General features: G+C 49.9%; 1 protein-coding gene across 1 annotated transcript; it reads left to right on the top strand.

Moving 5' to 3' along the window:
- The first annotated feature begins 7,116 nt into the window (after nucleotides 1–7,116).
- On the top strand, nucleotides 7,117–12,968 carry LOC135815190 (zinc transporter ZIP9-like). The gene is made up of 9 exons (XM_065328450.1): nucleotides 7,117–7,464; nucleotides 8,846–8,945; nucleotides 9,288–9,485; nucleotides 10,314–10,466; nucleotides 10,608–10,676; nucleotides 11,107–11,189; nucleotides 11,390–11,431; nucleotides 11,605–11,697; nucleotides 12,207–12,968. The coding sequence occupies exons 1-9, from the start codon at nucleotides 7,369–7,371 to the stop codon at nucleotides 12,468–12,470; spliced, it is 1,098 nt and encodes a 365-aa protein (XP_065184522.1). The 5' UTR covers nucleotides 7,117–7,368; the 3' UTR covers nucleotides 12,471–12,968.
- The last annotated feature ends 904 nt before the right edge of the window (nucleotides 12,969–13,872 follow it).

Genomic DNA, 13,872 nt, shown 5'->3' with positions numbered 1-13,872 from the left:
GATGAGAGGTCAGGAAACAAAGGAAAGGACGGGGACTACGAAACACAGAGAATATAACAAAGCACGTAAGGTACGAATCACTTCTGACACCAATGTAGTGGCTGTGAACTACACTATCCCACTTCTGACACCAATGTAGTGTCTGCCAACCTGTTCGTGTCTGAAGCACTTTGGACTTATACAGAAAGTGTAACAGGCTGACAGCACTAGCCGGAGGAACTTGCAAGCTCTGAGGCTTCACAACTCTTTACTCTCGAAATCAATTCCACAAAGAACTGAGAAGAATCAGCGGGTTATATAGGCCAGGGAGAGAGAGCAGCTGGGAGTGAGGGCAAAAGAAAGCAGGAGGACAACGGGACTCGAAACAGTGTGGGAGGATGAATGGACCTAAGTGGCGAGCAAGGTTTATGCAACAGGAATGCAATCTAAAAGTATGGAGGAAACTAATGTGAATGGCAGGCAGGGTAAGGGGGCATAACGATTACTAGGAAGACAACTGTTGGAAGATCTAAGGAAAAGGCATTTGAATGTGTGTGAGCTAGGGCTGATCAATAACATGGGTTCGGGGAAGAAAGCTGTTGGATGGGAAGGCATCTCGCAAGTGATCAAAAGGGGTCAGTGAGGGGGGACAGACTACACAGGAATCAATGTAATGCATATTTACAGCATGAATGCAACAGGTCAGGCCGTACCGGTCTGCAGGCAGGGTTGTCTAGTAGTCCTACTTCAAAGTAAGTGTTTGCGCGTGAGAAGTACTTAGCATGTACATGTGAACTACAAGTGGCTAGTAATACCAGGAGGTTGTGTGATGACTGTTCAGTGATACTGATAGAGCTAGAGATACTACATTAGCATAATCCGTCAAGGCCTAGCTCTGTGTGGGTGTAGATTCTACCATCTGCCTGCGAGGTACGTAACATGTACAGTCATCATGGTCATGTAGATTGTAGATCGACACGCTATGCGAAATACATGCATATTCGACCGTGACCCTGGGCCATGGCCGAATACCTACTCGAACAGGATCGGGCTGTTCACGATGGCTGGTGGCAGCGAGGTTCTCTCGCAAGAGGCAAGAGGGCGATCCCTTGGCTATGACTTACTACACTGTAGTGTTAGCGTAGCAACCCTACCAGTAGTTTAGAGGTTCAGAGGTTGTAGCCTTGTAGGAGGCAAAGTGAAACCCCGCCCTCCACGAGGAGTGATATGCCGACGACTAGGCAGCTGGCGGTGATACATGTACTAGCTACCTCGCCAGTTACTGGAAAGACGCTGACATTATCGGACCTGACTATGAATACAATCCCAATCCCGCGAAGACCACTCTCCGGGTAAAGCAGCAGTACCTGGACCGGGCTGAGGACGTGCTCGAGGGGACGGGAATCTGCGTCACAGCGACGGGCCACCAGTATCTCGGTGAGATCAGTAGTTCTGAAGAGTATTGCCATCCGGAGACAGGTACATGACATTGTATGTCAACAACGGGAGCTGATGACCCTCGCTGCAATGGCGGAAATGCAACCCCAGGCCACCTAGCAGCGTAGCCTACGCTGTGCACACAAAAGGGCCTATAGGCCTATCGTCCAAATGGTCCTACCATTTGCTAGCATCATTGTTAGACCCCGTCACCCTGGTACGTTTAGATGAGGTATAAGGACCCTCAACTTAGTGCTTCCTGCCCTTTTGGGCCAGGGAGTGGGGGCTGACAGCTCCCAGAGACGGCTTCTGGGAGTTCTGTCCCTCCCAGCGCGATTCGGGGCCTAAGCAATCTAATCCCTATGGTAGCAGAGTCTACAGAGGCAGCGCATCAAGCATCGGCTGCTATCATGGCACCAATAGTGAATATGCTCGACGCTCGCCCCCCCCCCCCCCCGTACGTCTGCCCAGTGTTGACTCCGAGACCCATGGTCGGACGAGCTGCCCAGGCCTCACCACCACTGCCGTTTCCGTGCTGCCTTCTCGATACATACAATGTACGTATGTACACTGTATATCATGTGCACATTCACATGTCTGAAGGTTTGTGGTTTTTCAATAAAAAAAACAAAAAAAACGTGAGCGACCAGGATGCCCCAGCTATCAGTCATAACAAAAACTCACACTGTGGCTTCAATATCTCCACCGTAGCAGTGGCAACCTCCGCAGTGGGCACGGATAATCATGTTCTTGAAGCCGTCGGTGAGGCATGAAGCATCGCCCGAAAAAAGGGCCAGGAAAGGTCAGTGGGTGCCGGCAGCAGCAGACAGAGTTTACTGCTGCCGAGCTCCCACCTAGGCCCCGGTGTAATATGCCCGAAACTTTGCCGAAATGCTTTTGGGAAATTCTCGTAAACCTTGCCGAAAATGCTCCCAAATCTTGCCGAAAATGCTCGGAAAATGCTCACTTTTTTGTCATCCTCAGCACACGCCGTCAAAACCAGGGAGTCAGAAAATACTCAATAAGAGACTTGCTCGAGTCTGCCATGGTAAACAATTCATAAACTACTCAACAAGAAGCTAACCCACGGAATGCGGAAGTGACGTTCTTGTTTGGGAAGTTTTTCTTCTCTCAATTTTGATACACAACGGCCAAGTGCTCCGTTTCCAACAAAATGCTGCATCACGAGCCCAAAGTGCTGGGTTCGCGGATTGTACCGAAAATGCTCAAAAAAATGCCGGCATATTACACGGGGCCGGGTGCCTACTCTCACCTATCCAGCGGCAGCTGCTGGCAGTATCATACGAAAAGGATGTGTCAGCGTACTCAATGTACTACTAGTACAGTGTAGTACCGGTAGTTGACAACACAACCGTTCTGGATAACCGCACTTTGCTGAAGAAGTAGGACTTTAGAGACGGGCTATGTGTGCGCTATGGTCTTCCATTGGAAAGTGTAACTATGTGACCATTGTTTCTGTGTGAAGTCCATGAATAGTTGATACCCACCACACTCTTACGTGCCCGACCGATGGCTATCCATGCATCAGCTCATCGTGATGAGCTCTGGGACCGTCTGGCCGGCGTAGACATGGTGCAGGAGGTACTGCCCATTGTCGAGGTCGAGCCACGTTTCAACGGTTTGCTCCAAGTACATGGTGAGGACATCTCTCCCGCCTCGGCTAATCGTCAGCCAGAGGCACGCCTGGACATACATGTACGAGGGGTTTCTCCGTTTCTGGTCGCGGCTGCCGCAACAGGACGCCTTTTTGATGTAAGAGTCACTGACCTTGGGCCGTCCTTGCTGTGTCGTCCAGAAATCCTTAGCCACCCGAGAACTGCACCGTGACGAGCGAATGAAGGCGGCGTATGGTGCCAGATTAAGTTTCGCAAGCACGTTTCCCCCCTGAACTCCACCAGTCACCTTTGGAGGTGAAGCACTCCAGGAGACAGATACCCTGAGGCTGCTGGGAGTCATGCTCGACCCTACTCTCTCCTACAGAGCGCACACTCGCAGTGTTGCACTGCGCGCCTCCCAAAGGCTGGGTTTCCTACGAAAGGCAGCACCCATCCTGGACGACCATGGTCGAGTGACGGTCTACAACTTAAGGGATTCGTGCGACCCCTACTTGAATATGCCCCACTGGCCTGGTCGAGCGCAGCCACAACTAACATGGCCCAGCTGGACAAGGTTCAGCAACGTGCCCTGCATTTCCTGGGACCTGGAACCATCGTCCAAAGTCTTCAGCTTCGTCGGATGGTGGCAGCCCTGTCATACTTATTCAAGCTGCACTACATTCCAGGGCCTCCCCAGGTAAAGGCCATGCTGCCACCAACCAAGCCCCCTGCCGTAGCTAGCATGTGCACACGGCAAAAACGTCAGACGCACCATGCCTTTCAGCTGAAGTGGACACCCCCTCGCACAGCCCCTGACTACCTCCTGTCATCCTCCCCCTTCTTCGCCATCACACCCTGGAACAACCTGCCTGCGGACCTCCTGCTTCACGAGCCTCATTCAAGACGCCTCCAAACCATCAAGGTCAACGTATGTAAGGATCTAATCCGAAAGAGATGGCTGTGGTCCACACAGTACCTGTGACGATGATATTGAGACCCATTTAGTATTTACCTCTCAACTAGTACTTGCTTGTTATGATTATTGTTCTCTTTCTTCATTTTCCCTTCTGGTTTAGTCATTACACGTATTTAATTTATTTGGTGCAATACTAGCGCCCCTTTCTCGCACCAAATTATTATTTTTGCTACCTGACCATGCAACCCCCCCCCCCCTTTTTCGATGCCAGGTTGCAACGCTAACGCCGAGACCCCTGGTCGGTCGAGTTGCTCCCTGTACATCGGCACGTCGTCCCTACATCCCCTGTGTCTTGTCTTGTGTTTGTCTCCACATGTCTCTTTGTAGGGCCTAGGGCTGTGTTCCCATTAAAAAAATATAAAAAAGTTAACCCGGTGGAGAGAGCATCATTCACTCCACTGGTGTTTTCAACCTCGGGTGTGGCGGCCCTGCCGGGCAAGGAAACCCGCATTCTATTTCTAAATTCATTGGCTGCTTTGGTTGTCAACAAAAAACAAACACTTGTGTATTCCGCTGCCGTGATGGGCAGGCTACTGATCCGGGTTTCGTTTTATCTGTTGCGATGGTAGGGGCTTCAGGCATTCGCATCCGCGGGGTCGGAACTCGGCATGTTCTCTACTATGACTATATGAGTTCTTTCTTTCTTTTTGGTGGAATTGTCTGCTTGTCTCGTGTCGTCAAGTTGAGGATCTATCCGCTTTTATTTCGCTCAGTAAAGTCAGCACTCGTACTCAGGGTTCCCTAACAAGATGGCAACGTCTGCAGGGCCTTCCCTATCAAAACTTCCACTACGACTCGTACTGACTGCAGCCAAGAGTTCATAACCCCCAGGGATTATGAACTCTTGCTATTACCGGTACTCCCTGAACATGACTGAACTGTAGCGTGGCACATGTGCATTGTAGGTGCTCACAGCTCAGCGGCCCAGGGAGCTGAGCCTGCACCGGCCTGGTGCTGCCAGTATTATTGTGAAGAGTACATAAAAAGGTTAATGTACTCACCGGACCTGGTATCAAGAGTCCATAAACCAGACATATATGTACATATACATGGACTCTTGGTATTATCAAGAGTATAATAATATATGCATGTAATCCCCTGCCCTGGGGGGGGGGGGGGGGTACATCTTGGTATTATCAGTGTGAAGGGGTTGGTGCGACTTCGGCGATAGTAGGGGAAGAGTGTGTGTGTGTGTGTGTGTGTGTGTGTGTGTGTGTGTGTGTGTGTGTGTGTGTGTGTGTGTGTGTCGTGATGAGATCCGTATTGACAACTTCCATCATCAATGTCTACGGTGTATCCTGGGAGTCTCGCGCTGGGATCAGGAGTTGAATCATGTCCGGAATTGTGACCTCCGTAAGCGTTGGGGGAATGAGGATCTGGTGTCGGACACTATGCGTCGTCGCCGCCTCCAGTGGTTGGGCCATGTAGCTCGGATGCCTGACAACCGTCTCCCTAAGCAGTTGCTGTTTGGATGGCTTGACGCTCCCCGACCAGCTCAGGGACCTCGTCTTCGGTGGAAGGACAGAATACAGTCAGACATGAAACTGTGCCAAATTGTTGAATGGTTTACTCTGGCCCAGGATCGTCAGCAATGGAGAGATGCGTACCGCACTCGTGTGCAGCGTCCTGCCCCGGTACCGGTACCGCTCTCTTGCCTGGTGTGTAAACGGACATTCAAGAGAAAATCTGGACTCGGACGACACAAATGTTCTGCTGATCGCCAGCTGCCTGTAGCGGAACAGCCGGACGGACGCCAATGCCATGCCTGCCTTCGGTGGTTCCGAAGTGCCGGTGGACTAGCTGTGCACAAGTGCACAACACCCGCCCCGGCATCACCGCCCACACCCCAGCGCATACCAATCACCAGCCATCCGTGTTGCAACCAGCACTGCGCTACCTGTGATCGCTGTTTTAAATCTGCTCCTGGCTTTCGGCGACACAATTGCAATCGTGGACGGCGTCGTGGCGGAGCGGCTTCCTAATGGCAGTGCTGACTTCTCTCGAACTCTCTCTCTTCTACTCTCCCCTGTCTCGGGGCGGCGTGGCCAAGCATTTGGCAGCTGTACACCAGGCCAGGTGTGTGTGTGTGTGTGTGTGTGTGTGTGTGTGTGTGTGTGTGTGTGTGTGTGTGTGTGTGTGTGTGTGTGTGTGTGTGTGTGTGTGTGTGTGTGTGTGTGTGTGTGTGTGTGTGTGTGTGTGTTGCTCCCTACATGGGAGCTCGCGGTTTTCCTGCCGACTTGAATTCTCACTTGACTGACTCACGACTGCCAACCAGAGCACACGAGAAGTCCATCGAACCGTCCACTCGGCAAACCTGCAAGAAAGCACCACTCCCTGCTCAATACACAGTGTTTCGGGGAATTCACCCCTCATCGGTTGAGCTTGAGTAGGCTGAGGAAGATAGTGCCTGAAGAGCACCACTTGTATAGTGCTCTCCAGGCACAAACATCACCAGGGATACAAACTTACAGAGACGCTCCGTTTCCAGCGCGACAAACACCTTGTGAACACCAGATAGCAGCGTGAGTCAGTGTCGCTCATGCCATGGAGGTGCTGAACAAGCGCTGAGGACCGTTGGCCATTCACAATGTTGTTGCCTCTAAACGGTAAACCATCTAATTCGCAAGCCCGCGCTGGGGACAACAATGTGAAGAAGAGGTTGGTGCGACTTCGGCGACAGTAGGGAAGAGTGTGTTGCTCCCTACATGGGAGCTCGCGGTTTTCCTGCCGACCGTTGACTGACTCACGACTGCCATCCAGAGCACACGAGAAGTCCATCTAACCGTCCACTCGGCAAACCTGCAAGAAAGCACCACTCCCTGCTCAAGAGTACAATACACAGTGTTTCGAGTGGTGGGGTAATACTCTTGCTACCAGCTGTACGAGATTCGCGGTTGACCTGGCACAGGCCAGGGCCCAGGGACTCCCGGGCCCCGGCCCGGGCCTCCGCGCCGCGCCCGGCGCGCCGGAGCCGGCGCCCTAGGCCCTACGCGTACATGACTTCACCACAGCGTGCATCATGCATGGTCATGATAACAAACGAAGACAGTCAAGTCAAAAAGGCAGTCAACAACATTCAACAAGTCATAATTCAACTCAAGACCAGAAAAGACAATGACCATGATGACTGTAAAATGAAGGGAAATCTCAGCTTGATGTAGATCATCTGGTTACTGGTGCTCGTCGTGCAAGCATAGACTCTCAGTGATCTACGATCACTTGTAGTGTTCATATCTACCATTCCTCATTCCTAAGCAGAGGTCTCTTGTGCTTGATCAACACGCCGTAGCGCTTCCCCCGTTATTCAACACATGATTTTCGTAGAATTTGTCGAAAGTTGACTTGAATTGTCAACGCAAAATGGAGACAATAATAAGACTGCTGCTGTTGTCAGCGACCATGTTCATTGGATCGTTCCTGGCTGGTCTGATGCCGCTGGCGATGACTCTTTCTGAGGTAACATTGTCAATGCTAGAGTTTGAGTGCTGGCGCACTGATCTGGTTGTCAATTATTATTTTCCTGTATTTCGTTATTGAAATGATATTTCTATTCTTTTGCCATATTTAATCATGAGTAACCGCTGCGGCCAATGCACTGTCCATGGCATTTATTAATAATTAGTATTGTGACAGTGTGATTGAGAGCACGTTGGATAGTAGGTTGGATAGTCGAATTTGTATTTGAGTGCATGCTATAATATATTCTCGTAGTAACCAGTCAGTCGTTCATCATCCAATGACCTACTAGTATACAGAACACATATCAACAACAGCACCACCTAGAACTTCTCCCTGGTGTTGTGTGAAGTCAGGAACAATGAAGAGATAAAGCCAGTGTGGCCTGAAGTACGCCTTAGTCAGTTCACAGATAGTCAAATGCCGTAGAAAAATCAGGCAGCTGATCGATTCATGATGCGCGCGTCTAGGTTCGTGGTGTGACTGGGAGTGTGCGTGCTTGCAGTGACCACTAGCTAGTAGCTGGAGTGTGTGGAATGCATAATCACCAGATCATAGTTGTCGAACGAGGTCAGTCCATAGCCTATCTGTTTCCTATCTACATATTCACAGTGCTGCCGACCTCAGACGTAGTATAGAAACGTGCCTCCAACACAAATTGTGTGATTAGGCCCGTCAGATCCGCTCATCAGCTGCTGAGCTGAGAGTCCCTATCAGCTGTCTTGTGATAGTTCCTGCTCACGTGTGTGGCAGAACGCAGTTTCCTCACTACGCACTCCCAGAAGTACATAGCCCGCATGATTGCAAAGTCGCTTGCACTTTCTCTGTCCAGTGTTGTGACGGAGTTTCACATCACATCACACAGTTCAATAGGTTATGCTAGTAAATAGTCCCAAGTTAACCAATAGCCGTCGTGTACCCCAAGCAGGGTTGTGTACCAGTACAACCAAGAGTACATAACCCCCAGAGTGTGCAACGCCTGATCCAGCTCTGCATAGGGTCTGGGTCGAGCGTAATCGGATCTTTGTGTCATAAAACCGCACACATCTGAGGGGAACCCGGGGAGTGGCGGGTAGTCTCGGACCAAAAACAACGGTGCCCTGCCTCGAGACTGGCCTTGCGCTGGTGTGGATTGTACTCATGACATCAGAAGATCTGACTACGCTCGACCCAGACCCTATGCAGAGCTGGATCAGGCGTTGCACACTCTGGGGGTTATGTACTCTTGCTAGTATCTATCATGCACTGGGTGCAAATATTGTGTACGGGTTCGTCACGTGATGTGAAGTTCTGCCACCGCAGACCCCATAGCTGGAGTTGCACACTCTTGGGGGTTAAATATGTACTCTTGGTAACGCTGGTTTTTGGCTGTGTGTTGCAGGCAAACATGAGGGCAATGACCACAACCGGTGCTGGCCTACTTGTCGGCACTGCTCTCGCTGTCATCATACCAGAGGGTATCCATACCTTATACGATTCAGGTAGGCTGCTACTGCTGCTTCTATGAAGTGCCTGCCTGCTTGGCACAACTGCACTTGTTTTTTTTGCTTTGCTGTGGCTCACTGACTCCCTCGATTTATTTTAGGCTAAGGCCTGTGGAGAATCCATAAATACAAATACAATACAAATTCAAATACTGATGTTGTTTACTGCTTGGTGTACTATACATGTATGCTCTAACTGATTACTTAAGTCATGGTTGCAGTCACTATCTTGCTGTGCTGAAAACTTGTAGGTATGCAAGCTCAGTAATTGCCGTCTGAAATGACCTTACCCATTGGCAAAGTATCTGATACTTCCTCTGCATGTGCTTTTGAACTCAGCTCTCTCACACAAGCACACACATGAGCCAGTAACCTCCTCGTCGCTGCTGGCTGGGGCCGAGCAGATTGCGAAGCGGTCGCTAAGCTCTCTGCAGGATCAGGCAGTGGCAGTGGCTGCTGGTGACGCTGTTGGTGCCGTTGATGGTAGCAAGGGAAAAGTTGGCGACAGTATAATGGCCAATGTCCTCAGCTCACAAAGTAAGTCAGTGGATCTGTGTGGGATCAGAACCAGTATTGATCTTATTGCGAGCTGTAACTGTCCATTGCGGCGTTGAAATTTGTCTTAGGGGCACTGGCGATCCACACTGGAGAGTATTGTGTATGTGTCTGTTTGTCTGTCTGTCTGTGTGTGTGTGTGTGTGTGTGTGTGTGTGTGTGTGTGTGTGTGTGTGTCCCATATGGTGCAGTGGTATGTGCAGCGATTTCCAATCGATAGATTGCGGGTTCGACTCCCGACGATTATGGTCACACACGTCTTTCTTCTCTTTCTCAGACTCTTCCTGACTTTTCTTTCATTCTCCTGGGTGGTTACCAACAGCCAGTGCATGCCGGAGTATGTGGTGTGATGTGTGTGCGGGGGAAAAAAAAAAAAAAAAAAAAAATGAAAAAGACCAAAAATAGGGATTCACTGGCCAGAAAATGTCACTCCAAATAGCTGTATGGTGTAGACCAGGCTGAATAGTGACGGTCAATTCTTCAGCCTTGCAAGCTGTTGAATGGTGTAATCCCAGCACAAGTTGCTATGGCTTCTGCCGTAGCATTGCTATCATCGCCTCCGGCGATGGGCGTCAAAGGTCAAAGGTGTGTGTGTGTGTGTGTGTGTGCAGTGTGTGTGTGTGCAGTGTGTGTGTGCAGTGTGTCAATTGCTCACCTCCAAGTCCAGTGGACGTTGCGCACAGTGTTTAGTTCCTTGCATACCATTCGAATATTGCCATGCACATGTAGTGTACCCTGCAATACCGCTGTCATCCTCTCATCTTGCCATATTGTGCTCTTGTTGGTGTTTGCTTTCTCTCGTGTGCACAGCGGCTGCAGGGGTTGCCCACACACATGAGCATAGTCCAGTCGAGTCTGCGCATGCCTACATCGGTCCAATGCTGGTGCTCGGCTTTGTCTGTATGCTGCTCATCGACCAGTGCAGCGGTGGACATTCGCACGGTGGGCCAACTTCGCCGACAGGTGAGTCGACTAGCATCCATACCTGTCTGGCTGTGTATGCTTCTACTTGAAGTAGGTACAGTAATACATTTCTATGTGTGTATCAATTCCTAGAGATACCTCCCATGGTGACCTCCTGCATTGAATTGTTGTTGCTTTCAGATGGCGATGCTCAGGCAACTCGGCACAAACCGAATACAACGTTGATCGGACTTGTTGTCCATGCTGCTGGTAAGAGAAGTTTTAGCTGTACTCTTGTCTTTCTCTTCTTGGCACCACAAGTGCTTTGTAGAAGGCATCATTGCTCACACAACCATAACAAGGCAGGGAAGAATACCTGATGGGTTTGTATGTGCACAAATGGCACAGTCAGAGGCTCAAAGATGTGAACTCCCAAGCTTAATCGGCTAATTTTTGTTGTTGTTTTGTTCTGACACCATATCCAAGCTGTGTATCTCCGGCTGTGGTGCCAGAGTACTAGTATTTTTGGGAAACTGATCTGCATTTGTATGCCTGGGCCGAGCCAGGCGAGGGCATTCTTGTTTGTTCAGCCATCACATTGTAGGTTTTGATATTTTCAGGTCCCCGGCTATGTCCTTCATCTCCTGTTGTCACCCAACTGATTGTGTGGTGTTAACCACGCGTGTGTCTCTTCTGACAGCTGACGGAATCGCACTGGGAGCAGCCGCAACTAACCGGCTTGACGTGGAAATCATGATCTTCCTCGCCATCATGCTGCACAAGGTTGGTGCTTGAAAAGTCCTTCACAGCTCGAGTTTTCATTTCAAGTGCTGCAGGCCGCGGTGTGCGTTTGCATCTGCCTATGTCACAGTATGTGCTGAACGGTACATGTACTAGCTCATGTGTGTTGTGTGGGTTGTCTTGAAAGCTAGTTCTGTTGCTACTCTTGCACTTATCATGATCCGTTTTCTGCTTTGGTCCAGGCGCCGGCAGCGTTTGGCCTGACTTCGTTTTTGCTCCACGAGGTGAGTGATCTGAAGATCCTAGCAACAGTGGCTCACTGTCTTGTATCATAGTATGCTTCAGTGGATTGTGCTGTCTACTGTACTTGTAGAGATCATACCGACCTCGTGCCTGAGAATCTTCACTATATTCTACAAGCGATGTGCGTATCGGCTGCTATGTGTGCATTCTTCAGGGATTTGATAAAGTTAGAATACGACACAGCCTGATGGTATTCTCGCTGGCTGCTCCTATTGCCGCACTGATCACGTACCTGGGACTCAGTCGGGTAGGTGAATGTTCTCCGTTGCTTTTTGTTTTACAGTGGTTTTGAGTCTTTTGATGCTGGTACGTGGCAAGTTACCACTCGGAATGGCTGGGGAACGTCTTTCTTTGTGTTTCAGCCTTGTCCTTAGCGTGCTATGCTTGTCAGCATAGGTAATACACGCCGGGTCTTTTGGCCCGTGCTGGCTGGTGGTTGCTTTATACTTACAAGTACGTGAAAGCCAGAGTCACAGCTCGACAGTTTTTTTTGACCAGCACTGTACAATCGTGTACATGTGGTTTATTACAAGTGTGCCCTGCAATAGATACTGGGCACTGTCACTTGCCACGGGTACATACAGAGTTGTGCTGTCAGCTGCTGATGCCTTGGTGTGGTGCACATGAGCCACTGATTGCGAAATTAATAGTACATGCAAGGCTAGACTGCCCCATCGTCTGGTTCTGCTGCCATTTATTTCAAGTTCCTTGAAGACCTTGAAATATATCCGGGGTCTGCTTCTGTTGACTTTGCAGCAAAGTAAGGAAGCGCTGGCAGATGTGGACGCTACTGGTCTTGGCATGCTGTTTTCGGCGGGGACGTTTCTCTACGTTGCCACAATGCACGTTCTACCGGGAATCAGTAAAGCACCAGTGAGCAGCACCACCAGTGCATCCGCCGAGTTGGGATCATCCTCCAGTGCCTCGTCGCACTCGCAGAAGATGAACCGCAGCCAGCTGGCACTGCTGGTGTTCGGAATTTTCCTCCCCCTGGTGCTCTCCTATGGCCATCACCACTGATAAGATGGTCATCACACGAGCAGCAGCAGCAACCCTGTAGACTGTTCCTACATCAAGAGACCCCTGTACATACTCTGTATATATACTCCATACATACTCTGTATACATTTTTATAACCAACCCAGACCTGTATTTAACTCCCCAGTCTCCACCTGTACATATACAGTATATTCTGCTAACGTTGACTTTTCCACCATGCACATAGTCCATTTTTTGTTCTTTTTTATTGAGCTGATAGCAATAGGCATGCACTAGTTTCAAATGTCACCGCCCAATTCTCATGAACATCCGGGCGTTCTGCAATCCAGGCTGGTTTACCATGTTCATTTATTTTATATTATTGATCCCCATTATTTCTAATCTACCTGCGCCTGCATGTATTTTTTTTATTGCTTTCCGGTTCTTTACAGTTATTGTAATGCGCTTAGCCTGACATTGGTCTAAACTCCGAACGGCACTACTGGAAAATCTTGATAAATAAGAAAATGCGAAATCACACACCCGTGTTTAGTGCGTGGAAATAGCTGTGAACAAGAATGCATCGGTGCGCAGATTCGTGAACGTACAGAAAGCACCAATTCCGTATCTTGCCACGCGCATCACGAGCACCCATACTTCTGACTTTCGGTGTTTGCAAGGTTTGAATATAAAGGTTTTGAGCTCTCTGTTGTATTTTAAATATCTTTATGTATCCGCAATGAACATTCAAAATGGCTCGATGAGTGGATACTCAAGTAATGCATTTGTAAATATAAACTGTACTAGCAGCACCCCCGCCAGCGTTGCCTGGCCGAATGTGGCATGCGGGTGAAGCAAGTACATGAACAGCACACGTGCTCAGCACGTGGTGGTGGCCAGACCGCTGAAGTGAGGTTCTTCATCGTTGGAAGGAGAAGGAGGGACGTCTGTTACGCCTTCGGGAGGCTGGTCAGGGTTGTCCATCACCTGGTGGCGGATGAAGCGGCTCAAAAAATTCATAAACTTACGAACAAAAGTGCGATGCGCTCTTCACTGCAGATCAGATGCAGAGTGCAGTCAGTGCAGATCTTTTGTATCCTTTTGTTGCAGATGTTTCTATTTGCAGAGAACGGTTCACGTGGTCCGCAGCGCTTGTGGCTGTGCGGCTGCTAGTGCTACCTATGGCCTAGGCTAGGTACATTCGCACGCTTCGCGTGCTCAGTTCTGCGCGCGGCTGCTACTGCTACTCGTACTGATCGTGTCTGCTATGTAAGTATAAGCGCTACCACCGTACCTACACTGTTCGCACGCTTCGCGTGCTCAGCACTTGGTGGTGGCTACACGATTCGAACGCTTCGCGTGCTCAGTGCTTCTGTGGCTGCTTCCGCTAGCTACACGATTCGCACGCTTCGCGTGCTCAGTGCTTCTGCGGCCGCTAGCTACA

This window comes from Sycon ciliatum, chromosome 4, assembly GCF_964019385.1.
Source record: "Sycon ciliatum chromosome 4, ocSycCili1.1, whole genome shotgun sequence".
In the NCBI taxonomy this organism is placed as follows: Eukaryota; Metazoa; Porifera; class Calcarea; order Leucosolenida; family Sycettidae; genus Sycon; species Sycon ciliatum.
The sequence above is the reverse complement of the archived record's forward strand: the minus strand, read 5'-3'. Positions and strand labels throughout refer to the sequence as shown.